Source organism: Mchenga conophoros, linkage group LG10 (genome assembly GCF_057382185.1).
Source record: "Mchenga conophoros isolate Kocher_MC1m ecotype Shallow Benthic linkage group LG10, M_conophoros_male_GT1.1, whole genome shotgun sequence".
NCBI classification, from domain to species: Eukaryota; Metazoa; Chordata; class Actinopteri; order Cichliformes; family Cichlidae; genus Mchenga; species Mchenga conophoros.
This window is the reverse complement of record NC_140535.1, coordinates 34,131,993-34,145,348: the sequence shown is the minus strand read 5'-3', so window position 1 is coordinate 34,145,348 and position 13,356 is coordinate 34,131,993. Positions and strand designations below refer to the sequence as shown.

Sequence of the window (13,356 nt, the reverse complement as noted above, 5' to 3'; positions counted from 1 at the left end):
TGGATGGACGTCACAGACGTTCTCTGAGCTCAAGTTTGGTCAGATCTTGGTGTCTACTTCCTGCCAGATGATGCCATTGAGGATCCTCAACATGAACTCACCTGAATTTGAGAACCTTAAAAATATCGCTGCGACTAGTTTACATCCAGAGTTATAGCAGTGCTACATGTTTTTTTAGTATATCATCTTTAAATATAACCTCTTGCTAACTCAAGTTTCAGAACTTTTTCTCGGCTGCCTGGACTTTCCTGGAACACCTATGCAACAAAACAGAGATAAACTCAAACTCGATCAAGTCTCTGTTTCACACACTGTCCTGAGATGGCCTTTCTTTTACTTGGAGTCATGTTTGGACATTAACCTGCAAAGAACAGAAGCTCAGTTGGATTATTTAAAGTCTGACAGGCTGCAGACTGCTACCGAGCCTGGCTGATGATGACCCGAAGCCTTTGCACAGGAAGTTTCCGGTTCTTCCCTCAGCATGAAGGTTTGATCGAGCAGCCATCGCTCACATGAACCCATCATCGTCGTGATGTCCCATGTATAGTTTCCTTCATTAACTAGTATCAGGCTTCACTGTGCATGTGAGGGTGGATGACCCGCCCACTGCAGACCTCAGGTAAACACGACTGACTGCAGTCACTCTGCAGCAGGTTTGCAAATAACTGTCGTCTAAAGTTTGAAGCAGCCAGTCTGAGTCGGTCTGCGGCACATCTCTTTGTAACTCGACTCAGGTGTTTGTACTGGATATAAGATGATGCACCTTCGTCACTGTGCGGTTAAATTGCTGCAGTGCAGCAACTACATCACTATTTGTGGAGCAGTTTCTGTTTCATGTCTCTGAAGTTCTGTCTGGATAGTTCATGTTTGTGGTTTTCGCTAATGTCTCTCAGATTAACATGCTGACCATGACCCAGTTGAGCTGACTCCGTCTTATAGTCGTTTGGCTGCACCTCTCAATACAGCAACTAGATTGCAAGTAGTTGCAGAGCTGTGCCCTATATTCAACACAACAGTTTGTTTGTGCCACCGTCTCCAACCAAGTCTTAGCGAGCAAAGAAAGCAGCTGCTCGAGTTCCCAAAGAGCAGTATGTGATTATGGTGATGAGGCCTTTCTTATTTTCTGAACATTTCTTTCTCCTCAGCATTTGTGCTTCTTTTCATTTCGCTGTTTGAGCATTTTTAATTTCCTTCTCTGAAACCCGCTCTGTATCTTCCTGAGGAAAAAGTGCTCTAAAAATAAAGTTTAATGATATTTAAAGTCAACAGCCTACATTTATCTTGTCTCTGAGGTGATGGGCTGGCTTTCCAGCCGAGACTGCTGAGCTTCGCGTCGTGCTTTAATCACAGGTTGCTCGCAGGTAGATTTTCAGGGTTTTGAAGTGACAGTGAGATATGAGGCGCTCCTCCCCGCCGCTCGAGTTTGAGGACTCTTCACACAGCTCACGACCTGATTGCTGAGAGGACACGGCGCCTCTCCTGCTCTGCCTCCTTCTCCTCGTTTGTATCTTCATGAAAGACAAAGTGGCTGCAATCATGAAATATGCGAGCAATCATCTTTTCCTCCTCTGCCTGCCACAAAGAGACGAATGCAGAGAGCGGCGGCGAGCGTACGCTACGGGTGTCTGCGTGGGTGACAACACGTGTGGGCGTGTGTCTACTTACAGTATAATCACTTCATTGAAATCCTTCCTGATTCCGAGTTGCCGTGGTAACGCGGGTTAAAACGGAGGATGGATGGGAGATGTTGACACTCGTGCATGCTGCTTGTTTCTGCACCAATTTCATTTTCTAATTTTACTTTATGGGGCTTTAATTTCTCCCCGTGTGATCGAGAAAGACATTTTCATTTTCTGAAAAAAGATCCCACTTCTCTCCTAAGACGTGGATATCTGCCCTCTCTCATGATTAACTTTCATTATGTGGAGCAATGTCAGCCAATAAGGAACGATTAGTAAACTGTTATGATGGAATATAATGAGATGAGATGGCAAACGTGTCAGATGTGGGTTTTGTTATCAGCCTGTCTGCAGCAGCAGACCCACCTCCGTGAATTGAGTGCGTTAATTATTGTTCTGAGCCTGCGGGTCCAAACTGGGCAAAAACTGAACCATGAAATAAGTAATATGGGTCAGAAAATAAATGCAGCTGTCTTTGGTTTTTAATCAGGTGACATTTGATTGATAACTTGCACACGGTCACATAACAACCGCCCCAAGATCTCAGAGCAGTATCACCAGAGCCTGATGGGTATAAACAAAATGTAAGACATTTGATGAGCTTAATGCTCGAGTCGACTCGACAGCGGCACGACCAAAACTCCGTGCGATGAGCTTACGGCCTCGGTGCATCTCGGGGACTGCATCTTCAGCCAGTCGCTGTCAACCGCGATCTTCAGGACAGCTTTGGTGAGACAAGACGGCAGTTACACAGCAATAACTTTTCTACGAGTCTGTTGTGGCCAGTGCTATCCTCTACCCTGTTGCATGCTGGGGCAGCAGGTTGAAGGTTGCTGCTGCTAACAGACTCAATAGACTGATCTGCAAGGCCAGCAATGTTGTAACCAACATAATTTCTCTAGGGATCAATAAAGGATTTTGACTTTGATTCTGATAAGACGCAGTCAGCCTGCTATCAGTCTGTGGCTGAATCAAGTCACCAATTATATGCAACCTGTTTGTGATGAAGTTAAATGAAGTTAGAACTACAACCAGTTGAGTTTCCTGAATGTGGTGATCCACAGGTTGGTGGTGTTGCCTGCTGATCCTCTGGATGACGAGCAGGGCGCTGCAACTGAATGTTCACCAAATATGAAAAAAAAAATTAATTCACCTGCCAATCTTTCCCAGTTCTAAAGAGGTTTTATTTTGACAGTAACATGTCAAACCAGCATAACCATCGCCTCTGCCGGCATTAATATGGACCTATGATGTCAGCGGTTCACATTCAGCTCAGAAGAACGAGTCTGTTTGATTTAATTTTGTTGTAATTAACCAACATATTAAAAGATTCTTGAACATAAGCTTTCTTTGCTGGAAAATCTAAGAAGGACGTCCAGGAAATGTTCAAGAAGTCGGGCTAACAGCCAGCCTGTGTCGAAATGTTTGCTGGGAAATCTTTTAAAAACATGAATGTGCATCATATTTATGTTGGTTATAATTTCAGTGGTTAATGCAGGAACTAGTACAAGTCATTAATATTTGCAGCAGCCATGTGCTAATTTGTTTAACTGGTAATTTGGTGTCGTAGGAGAAATATAATTAATTGTCGTCAGCACTGAAATAGAAATTCACACTGTGTTCTTCAATAACACCAACAAGCATAACAGAAGTGATAAAGGTCCAAGAACAGCTCCCTGTGGAACACCACATTTCAGCATACATTCAACAAACAGCAGTATTCAAATCCTTCGGCTTCCTGTTACAAAGTGTTCTGTGTCTGTTATACGCACCGTGTCTCCCAAATATAATCACATCTGGTTCTGACAGCAGCAAAAACGCGTTAAAATCTGTGAATAAGGTTCCCAGAATCCTTAAAGTGAGAAAGCTCCTGTTTCACATTAAATGAGAATATTGATGACAAATATCGGTGTCGCACTTAGAGCAGCATGTGGAGGAATTAATGAGACAATATTGACCATTTTGTGTTGGAGAAAATTACATGTTTCACACTAATTTCACCAAACGCTGCGCTGTAAGCCTTTAATAACTTGGGCTTAACATTTCCACAGCTTATAGCTGCAGGCTTCTTTTGCTTTGGCATTAGCAGAGGGACTTTTGTTATCAGGAGGGACGAAAAATGGTTTGAAGGAACAAAGAGGAGTTCAGAGAGTAAAATAACAGGCTTGGTTCAATAGGAGGATCAGAGAAATGTGGACGGGGAATGTATCAACGCTGTAAAAGCATTCACAGCAGTGTCACGGACAGACGTCACTGCAGTCTGACTCAAACTGACTTCTTTCTTTTTTATACATGAAAATGATTCACTCAGCCGGATCTCCGCCCTGCTAGCTTATTACAGTTAATTTTACTCACCTGGGGAGTGACTGTCACTGATTAGATGGTGAGACGAGGCCCAGCAGGACTCGCCGACACCGCCGCATCTCTGAAATAATCTGCAGCCATTATTTCCAAGGACAAACTGTTCATATTTTACATACTTGTGCTGTTTGGTGAAGATTAGTTTTTCGGCGCGGCGGCTAAATCACAGGTATGAGCCATGAGGGTAGGACGCCTGATGAATCTTCTTATGCTGGACTTCTGGCAGGTCGCAAAATCCTGGTTGGTGGTGTTTTCATCTCAATCTGGTTTCTACGTGTTTATTACAGCGAATATCTGAATGCACGAAATGAGCAGAATGTAATAAAACATTTTTTTAGCCTGACTCAGTGAGTTAGTGGAAACAGCTCTACAGTAAAAAGTATTTTCCCAGTTTTGAGTTTTTAATGTTTGTCACATTTACATGTTTCACATCATCAAACGAAATGAAATGTTAGCTAACCCTTCATCGGAGTATCAAAGGTTTAACCGAGTCAAGGGTTAGCAGGATGTTAGCTAACTAGTTTATATCTAAAAACGTTCTGCACTCCTTCGATCAATCACTCCAGAAAACTCAACATCAGCCACGTTTGCAGGTTAGTACTGGGTTGAAACGCAGGTTTCAAACCAGTACTAACCTGCAGGTCCAAGTACTGGGTTGGACCTGCGTTTCACCGCAACTCAAAGGTGATCTACTGGGCTGAGATCTGGTGACCAGCCATTTGAGTTGGACAAACCAGTTTGAAATGATGGAATATTACTTGCTGGAAGCAGCCATCAGAGGATGGATACTCTGTGGTCTTAATGGGATGGATGTGGTCAATAACAACACTCAGGTAGACTGCGGTGTTTAAATGATGCTCAGCTGCTGCTAATCGACCACAGATATGGCCAACAATACCCCACACACCGTTACACCACCACCAGTCTGAACTGATGTAAGCCAGGATGGATCCATGCTTTCATGCTGTTTACACCAAATACTGACAAAGCAATCTGAATGTCACAGCAGGAAGACTCATGTCACCAAACAATGTTTTTCCAGCCTCGGCTTCCTGTTGTTAGCTGACAGGAGTGACAGTCTGAGTGTGGTCTTCTGCTGTGCAGTCAGAGATGCTCTTCTGCAGACCGTGGCTGCAGAGACTGGTTCCTTGACTTCCTGTTGCTGTCTCATCAGCTTGTTTAAAGAGGCCATTGTCTGCTTTTATTCTCCATAAACTTTACAGATTGTTATCAGGGACAATCCCAGCAGATCATCAGTTTCTGAAACACCCAACAACCACGTTTAAAGTAACTTAAATCTCAGTTTCTCGTTTTGATGCTCACTTTGAACTCCAGATCTGAGTTGCTGCCATGTGATTGGCTGATTAGAAATTTGCATTAGTAAGATGTGAATGGGTGTAGCTGACTGCAGACTGTGGTCCGGCTGATATAAACACACTGGCACAGAGATGATGGAGGATTTGTTTGTTCTTAATAAAGCTTCATGTTGAGGGTCAGAGACTGAGAATGACGACTGATAAATTCTTTAGGCTCGTGTTACGTAAAAAAGACGAGCACCTCTTCAGCAGATTTCATAGTCTTGTCTACATGCAGTCGGATTCCCGAAGGACTTCTCTTCTAAGTCTCCGTCACCGCTTTCCTTGAAACCATCATATTTTTTATCGAGGTCAAAAAACAGAGTTGGAGAGACGTCATGTTTCTAACGATTATTTGACTCGTCTGAATGTGTGCTGAGGTCGCTCCACAGCCAGGACGAGAGCTTTTATTTCAGTCTGTATTATGTTTTGTTAAAGCTTTTCAGGGTTTACAGGCGATGGTTCACAGAAAAGTGCTTTTATAATCTATGAAGCTATAACAGCGTGAAAGCAGCCGGAGCAGTTTTCACTATAAATGAATGAATGACGTCAGCGTGTTCCTCAGTGAAAGGCTCTCCGGGGTAATGAATAGTCTGTTAGCAGGAGAGCAGCAACAATGACGGACACATTCAGAGCTGCACCGCCTGAATCCTTGAACCACGCCAGCGGCGAGAAACTAACAGACCATTAACACACCTGCTGTCCTCATGTAGGTCGTTTAATTCAGGATAACTCGAGCTGGATTTAGTAACTTTGGGATTTGAAGATACATTTTTAAAGAGCTCCTCAGTCCAACCCAGTCTTTGCTCTCTTCTTTTTCTCCTCCATAAAGGCCACGTTGTTCTGGAAGTCCCAAGACGAACAGAATCAACCTTTTGGGATTTACTTACCTGGATGAGCATCAAGACATTTAATCTGTTTGTAGGCGTATTCTGCCTTCAGATGATGAACATATGACTCGTAGGCAGAGATGGGCAGTAACGCGTGTAATCTGATTACTTTTTTCAAGTAAAGGTAATTAGATTACTGTTACTTTCCCGTAGGAACGCTGCGTTACTGCGTTACTAAAACCGTGGTTTTTTTTGCAAGAATGTCTCATGACAGTGACGTGATGTGATGCAGATGAGCTTTTTCTAGCAGCACAGGCCCTGGTGTGGTGCTGATGTCTTCCACTAGCAACACAGATGCAGTTGGTTCAGCCGGCAGCACAGGCCCAATAAATAGACTACTTTCCAAGAATTTAGAGAATACTTTAAAATAGTCTTAAAAAAGCTTGTTGGAAAAAACGAAAACCCATTTAAAATAGTAAAAAACAAAAAAATACCCCACAAATTCAAAGCAGACGTTCAACAAGGAGACATGCTGCTGCCATCTTGCAGCAGGTGCAGAAAGTGCGACTGCTGTGAGCACAATAGAGCAACAGGAGCACAAAGTCTTTGATTTTATTTATTTTCTGCTGTGTTTCACTTGGATCTATTTGTGAGTGTAAACACAAAAAATATTTTATTTTATGTGCTGGAATATACAGAAAATAGGTTTAAATGTTAAACAAATTTCTTCAAGTCAGAGACATATCATTTATTTTTGCTTGATGCATAAAGTTACTCTGACTGCTGGGATATTTTGTCAGTGGCTGGGATAGTGGGAGTTTCTGAAAAAGCTTAAAGGTTAAAATCAAACAGGTTCGGTCTCCTCAAACCAAAACTACAGTCAGTTTTGTTCCTGTAGGAATCACAGGATCGGACTGGAGAAGTTGACTGCAACTTAAAATTCTGGCTATTCAACCTGCAGCAGATCGAGGTCTGGATGCAAGTTGAGCTTTTCTCTCAAAGAGCCTGACTTTGAAGTCCATAATGTGAAACAGTTTCTTTGAAAGAGTCCTTTATCCATTTAGTGTTGATGGGTAGCTGTGTTTTTGTGGCCTGTATCTGTGTCTGGTCTCCTGTGAGTCATTCCTATCCAAGCACAGCGTCCTCAGTGACTCACAGGACAGGACGACGGGGCAACCACTCGCAAACATGCCCTTGAAGATTCTTCTCCAAGCGTAACATCCTCATTGACACACAGTATCGCCGGGTCAAACTCACAAACATGTCCTAACCTGTCCAGGTGTTGAGCTATAACCAGGTTTTACAAATGAATCAGGTTTCATTTTGCAGGTTGTGTGTGTGTAAAACTATAATATGAAACAAAAAGCTTAAATTAATCAATTATTGTTCCTCGTGAGTCGTGCATCAACCTAAACTCTACCCAATCACAGGCATCTAGGGCGGGCCGTAGTGTCGCAGAATTTTGTTGAGGCTTTTCAAAGTAAAAGTGATCTAGAGCATCGCACGTTGATTCATGATGATTTTTTTGTCTTTTGTTTTGATAAAGATGAGTGAGGTCCAGACCTGAGTGACCTCACAGCTGGTTACGGTCATATCTGACACGTCAGAAAAGAACCGAGGTGGCAGACGGTGTTTGCAGTGAAACCCAGCAACCAATCCGGAGACGCCCTGTCGTCAAGGCGCCACTCAGCTTCACATCTGCACCTAATAGATCGAAGGTTTGAGAGAGGAGCGACGGAGGCGTCGATGTCCACCTGGAAGGAGTTCAGCTGAGGGCCTCACAGGTGATTCAACCTTCATCCTGTCATTTCATTCAATGTACCTGCGATGAATCCCCATCAGCTCTTATAACTCAATATGTCTGTATGGATGAGATGGTCAAACATGTTGAATAACATAAAAAATAACTTTAGACCACCGTGACATGAGCTGGGTGACTGAGAACCTCCTCACACATGAAAAACACACCAGTGACGGGAGGAAACAGCAGCAGGCTTCAAACATACTGTGAATGTCGTAGAGGACCTTCAAACACCAAAAGACACTTAGGATGGGATCTGTGATTTTCTGTACGTGACGTGTTTGGTTAAAACGACCTGGCTGAGAACAGCAGGCACACCTTGACTTGATTTACACAAAGAAAACTGAAACACAGCTCAGAATCAAAGAGTGGACTGATGAGAAAAATACATTTTTTAAAGGTAAGTTCTGTTTTTCAACTCAGGCTAGAACGTTTGATCAACAGCTCACTCGCAGTTCAGTAACTTTCTTTTACCAAACGGCAGTAAAGCTTCTAGACAGCTGGCCCAGCTTTCTTGCCGTTGTCAAAGGCTAATTCTTTATTATTTTAACCCATTTCCTCTACAGAGGAATGAGGAACATGCAGACACCAAATATTAGATTTGGTGATGACGCTCCTTCCACAACAGAACAGAGCCAGTATCAAATAAGAAGAAGGGGTGGGGTTGCCGAGTGGCTTTCAGATGCACAACAAAAGCTCCTGTAAATACTTTCAGATTGAGACAGTTGAGATTTGTTGCTCATGAGATTATTTCCATCCATTTCTGTGACACTGATCAAGTCAGGCAGCGGATGAAACGAGGAGCTGTGGTGGAGGTGGGTTGTAAAGCGGTTTGCACAATTATTGGTGTCAGCTGAACCTGATGTGGGTGGGCTCTGAGATCATCTGATCTGCAGGTGAGCTGAACTTCCTGAACTGATACTTAAGATTAGCATCTCCTTCCTGGGACTCTTAGCAGCTCACTCAAACTGATTGTGGTCAGTCAAAGTCAGACAGCCTCTAACGGATCACTTCAGCACGCTGGACTTCCTGTGTCATGGAAATATTTGCGGTAGTCCAGAACGGGACTCTGTGGAGCTGAAAAATATAAATCCGGTGGATAAACTCTTTTGTTCTGGGTGAGAGAGCGTACAAAGTTCCAAACACCCGGATTTTAAATGCATTTCTGTGAGTATGCAGGACGTCGCAGCACCACAAGCTGCTTTGGGGCATCCTCCATTTTTATTTTGAGCGTGAAGCAAGCAGCACAACAATCAGACGTCTCTTCTACACGCAAAGTTTCTGCTGTGGTTTACCTTCTAATGTGTGGCTATCATTTGGAGCTGGACGCCACTGAGTCTGTCCTTAACCGACCAATCAGCACGCATTAGCAGAGTGGCTGTGTTTCAGGGGGAAAAACTCAGCTTTGCTTCAAGAAAAACTAGAGAACAAAAGTGTTGTTTTATTTCAGATTGGAGACTTCTTAGTTTCTGGGGCTTTATGGATATTTTTGTCTAAAACTGGTATAAATAAAACTTGTTGCATGTGCAGATCGGCTCTGGCTACATTCAGTGGAGGTGATGTGCTTCCTTCTTCCAGTGAGTCTGTGTAACTAAACTTCAGATCCTCAGACTCCTGTTAATGATGTGGTTGACATCAGGTTTCATCCTGTCATTTAGAGACAATAATATTATTATATAAATCACAGTGACGACAGATGCTGGTGTTCACTGTGACACTGACGTTTCCAAACTCTGTCTGTCATCGAAGCATTTCAAAACTGCAGAGCAGGAGGAACAATACTGGTAGTTTGGGCCAGAAACTAAAAACGTAAGACTTTTGCACAGTGCTGTACCTCACAGGGTTGAGTCTTTTGTTTCTATTTTGCTTGGAAAATGTAAAATAGATGCAGCGATTTACTGAAACGTGCAAATATACATGGAAATACAGCATGTAAGGCAAAAGTCAATATTTGGTATGATCGCCTGTGTTCTTCAGCACAGTCTGAACTTTCTTTGGCAGAATTTCTTTCAGCAGTCTTCAGGAATCCTTCTCAAGGCTCCCTGAAAGACATTTAAAGCTCTTCTTGTGATGTTTCTGCGTTTTGTTCTATCCTTGGTCAGCGTCCGGGCTCTGGGGAAGCCGATCCAGGTATCCAGGTATGCTTTTACTGCACTGATAGTGTGTTTTTAAAGGTGCGCTGAAAATACAGGCTGCTGCCAATCGGATCCTTTTCAGATGATATTGGTATTAAAATCTGATGTTACATTTTGGGGTCAAAATTTCATCGGTTTTGACAATTACTGCGACAATGAAGCCCAAAACTGTCACACAGTGTGTTTTACAGATGGCTGCAGATACTCACTGCTGTTCGTCTCTTCTCTTCTGCACATATTTCAAGGAAAAGAGTTACATTTGGATTCATCAGCCTTGTCACCACTGATTTTCAGTCCAGCTCTGGTGTCACTGAGACTCCTGCTGATGACGCTTCATAAAACAGTAGCTGGATCAGCTGAAGGTCACATAGAGGCCTGGATTTTCCCCTTTCTTAACGTACTAATTTCAGCTAATCACTCTTTGAGAATCACCTCGTTGGTGGAAAAATATGATTCTGTCTGTCAAACCGTGTTACCTTTGTGATTTTGCACAGACTTAACTAAAGAAATGGGAACAAATGATGTTTTTGCAATTGGATGCTAGTAAGTGCTTAAAGATACGATTTAAAATCGGATGTTTGCTAAGTTGTCTGTTAAATGTAGACAAAATGCTGGTTAATCCCTTGAGTTGGGTGCATACTTTATGCTTAATGATTCATAGGTCAGTGTTAACTGACTTAAGAAAACAAAACAACAATCATCTGCAATGGTCAGGTGACAAAGCAGCCGATGTCCAAAGAAAAACTTTAAAACACCTTCAGGAAGCCTGGAGGATTCCTGACCTCAGTGGCTCAGAACCTTTGACATCACGTTAACTTTTTAAAAAACTGGATCATTTGTCCTCGAACGCTAAAAGCAGCAGTTTTTCCTGCTGTCGTGTAAGCAGGATCCCACTGAAGTCTGAGATTTATGGAAGAAACCATCAGTCACGCTCATGTTTGCCTTTCCTGCACAGTGGGCAAACTTAGCTGCATTTAATACACGATAAGGTCATGATTCACCTCAGTGATCAATCTCACTATCTGACTGACTAAAGGAAAATTCCATTTATTTTTTAACATTAGAGATATCAGGCGCACTAAAAGGTCAGCGGGTCAGGGGTCATGGAGGTCCATCCCATCACAGAGCACTTCCTGTCTGGTCTGCTGGGATACTTACGGAGCCATAATTATAACAGCTCAGTGCTCCAAATACAGACAAGCATCAGACTGAGAAACACGACTAGAGCAAAGTGTCAAATCATGTTTTCTTTTATAAAACTTGGTGAAGAAAGTCTTAAAAAGTGACCGTATTTTATGGTACAGCTTTAATTCTGGAGCCTGTAAGTCAAGAGGAGGGTTTCCAAAATCATCCGCTACGGAGGATTAACATAACAGCAGAAACAAACGGATGTTTGTGAGACTTTGGCGTCTAGTTGCATCTGTTGTCCTAAAGGTCGTTCTGCAGAAACAACATGGCAGCCAGTCTGTACATTCAGAGGTATTTCATTTTAATAGCTTAGAGATAGAAAACCATTGACTGTAACCGTCCAACTTCAGTCTCAGGGTTTGACCCCAAAGCTTCAGTTATTCTTGTCGTTTCAGTTTCAGAGTGACTGAGAGAGTCTGGACTGAGTAGAAAGAACCCAGAGCAACTGGAGGCAGCAGAAACCCTGAGAGAAACGCAGTGTGCAGCACTAAACACTGGGACGAAAAGAAAAAAGCCTCATTGTTTTATCTGCAGCGCTTTATATTTGGCAGTATGAGTCTGGTCTGGGAGCTACAGCATCAGTGACAGGATCTGGGTTTGGCGGGGGGTTGCAAAGCAGCTTGCACCGGCTGCCAGCACAGCCGGTTTGTAACATGACCCGGTGCACGTAGATCAGTGTGTCATTGGCCTACATGATGATTTTAGTTTCCTTCACAATCACACAAGCCTTCTCTTGTCTCGCGATATGCAACAAAATAAGTAGTAACTATTTGTGTCATAATTTTGTAGTTTAATTTTTACCAACTAATTCAGATTTGTGTCTTCAGTCATATACTTTCATCTTTTATTTAGATAATCAATCACAATCATTGTAGATCTTTGTGACATGTTGAGTTTCATTCATGCTGACTCTTGTGATTGAAACACAACATTTATGCCACTGAAGAAAAACAAAAACCTTTGGACAACCAGATGTCTTGGTGGGTAAACGAAACCCGGGCTGATGTTGTTATTATCAGGGGTTAAAGGTGGCAGTTTGGAAACTACCAGAGCTGGTGTAACAGTTTTCTTTGCTGCTGCTCTGAATTTCAGCCAGTACGTAATCATAGCTGCTTTCCAAACCTCGCCAGGATAAACCAGAGTGAGTGAAATGAAGGCACAATAAGGTGTGTTGGTCAATGCAGCTCTGAGTGACCAGAAGTGATTAAGGGTGATCATTTCTATCTCAGAGTTTCTGTTAAAACTGGACGGCTCATCTCCCATCACATCTGAAAACTGATATTTTACTGACAAGAGTGACTGAAGCTGCGCTGACACACACGAGGAGTCGATTGTCTCATGAAATCCATCGGAAAAATTCTGAAAAAACCCCAAATGTTCAAACCCTGAATGTCCCAGCTCGCAAACAAGAGAATAAAAAAGCGGTGAGGTTCGTCTCAGCAGGATGGAGGGCAGAAGAAGTGGTCACAGTTCACAGGCTGAAAGTTTCCCTGGACAAAGACATGGAGGAATGTTCGGTCCTCACTTCACAGTGCCCTCAAGCAAGGCACTTCTACAGCAGGCGCTTGTTCCAGTGGAGCTGCTTCGCAGCCAGAAGCAGCCCTCAGTTCAGTGTGTGAGTGGATGAAAACAAAAGCAAAGTCTTCCCTGGACAAATGACAACAACAAACTAAAAATAAAAGACAAAAAAACCAAAAAAACCAGAGTTCATTTTCTGTCTCCGCCTCCTGATTTGAAACAGCAGATATTTCACACTTTTAAATAACATTAAACATTATGGCTATGATGAAAATTTACATTCTGACATTTAGATAGGACTACCGTAAAAATACAAATGTGCAAAAGTTGTAAACAAATCAGATGGTATGTGTGTGGTTTGTCACAGCCTGGTGGGCTCCTCGTCACTGTCGCTGCAGTTACCACAGCACTCCTGCAGGGGGAGGAAGAGAGCACCGATGTTACTGTCATTCACAGATGAATGCAGATCATTTTTCTATCGACTAAATT

General features: G+C 42.8%; 1 protein-coding gene across 1 annotated transcript in view; it reads right to left on the bottom strand.

The window, feature by feature from the left end:
* Positions 1–11,395: 11,395 nt before the first annotated feature.
* The window catches only part of grk6 (G protein-coupled receptor kinase 6), a 49,150-nt gene continuing 47,189 nt past the window's right edge, over positions 11,396–13,356 (bottom strand). The window contains exon 16 of the mRNA XM_085289884.1: positions 11,396–13,279. Coding sequence (XP_085146010.1) covers positions 13,229–13,279 — 51 coding nt within the window. The 3' untranslated portion in view covers positions 11,396–13,228. The remainder of the gene's footprint in view (positions 13,280–13,356) is intronic.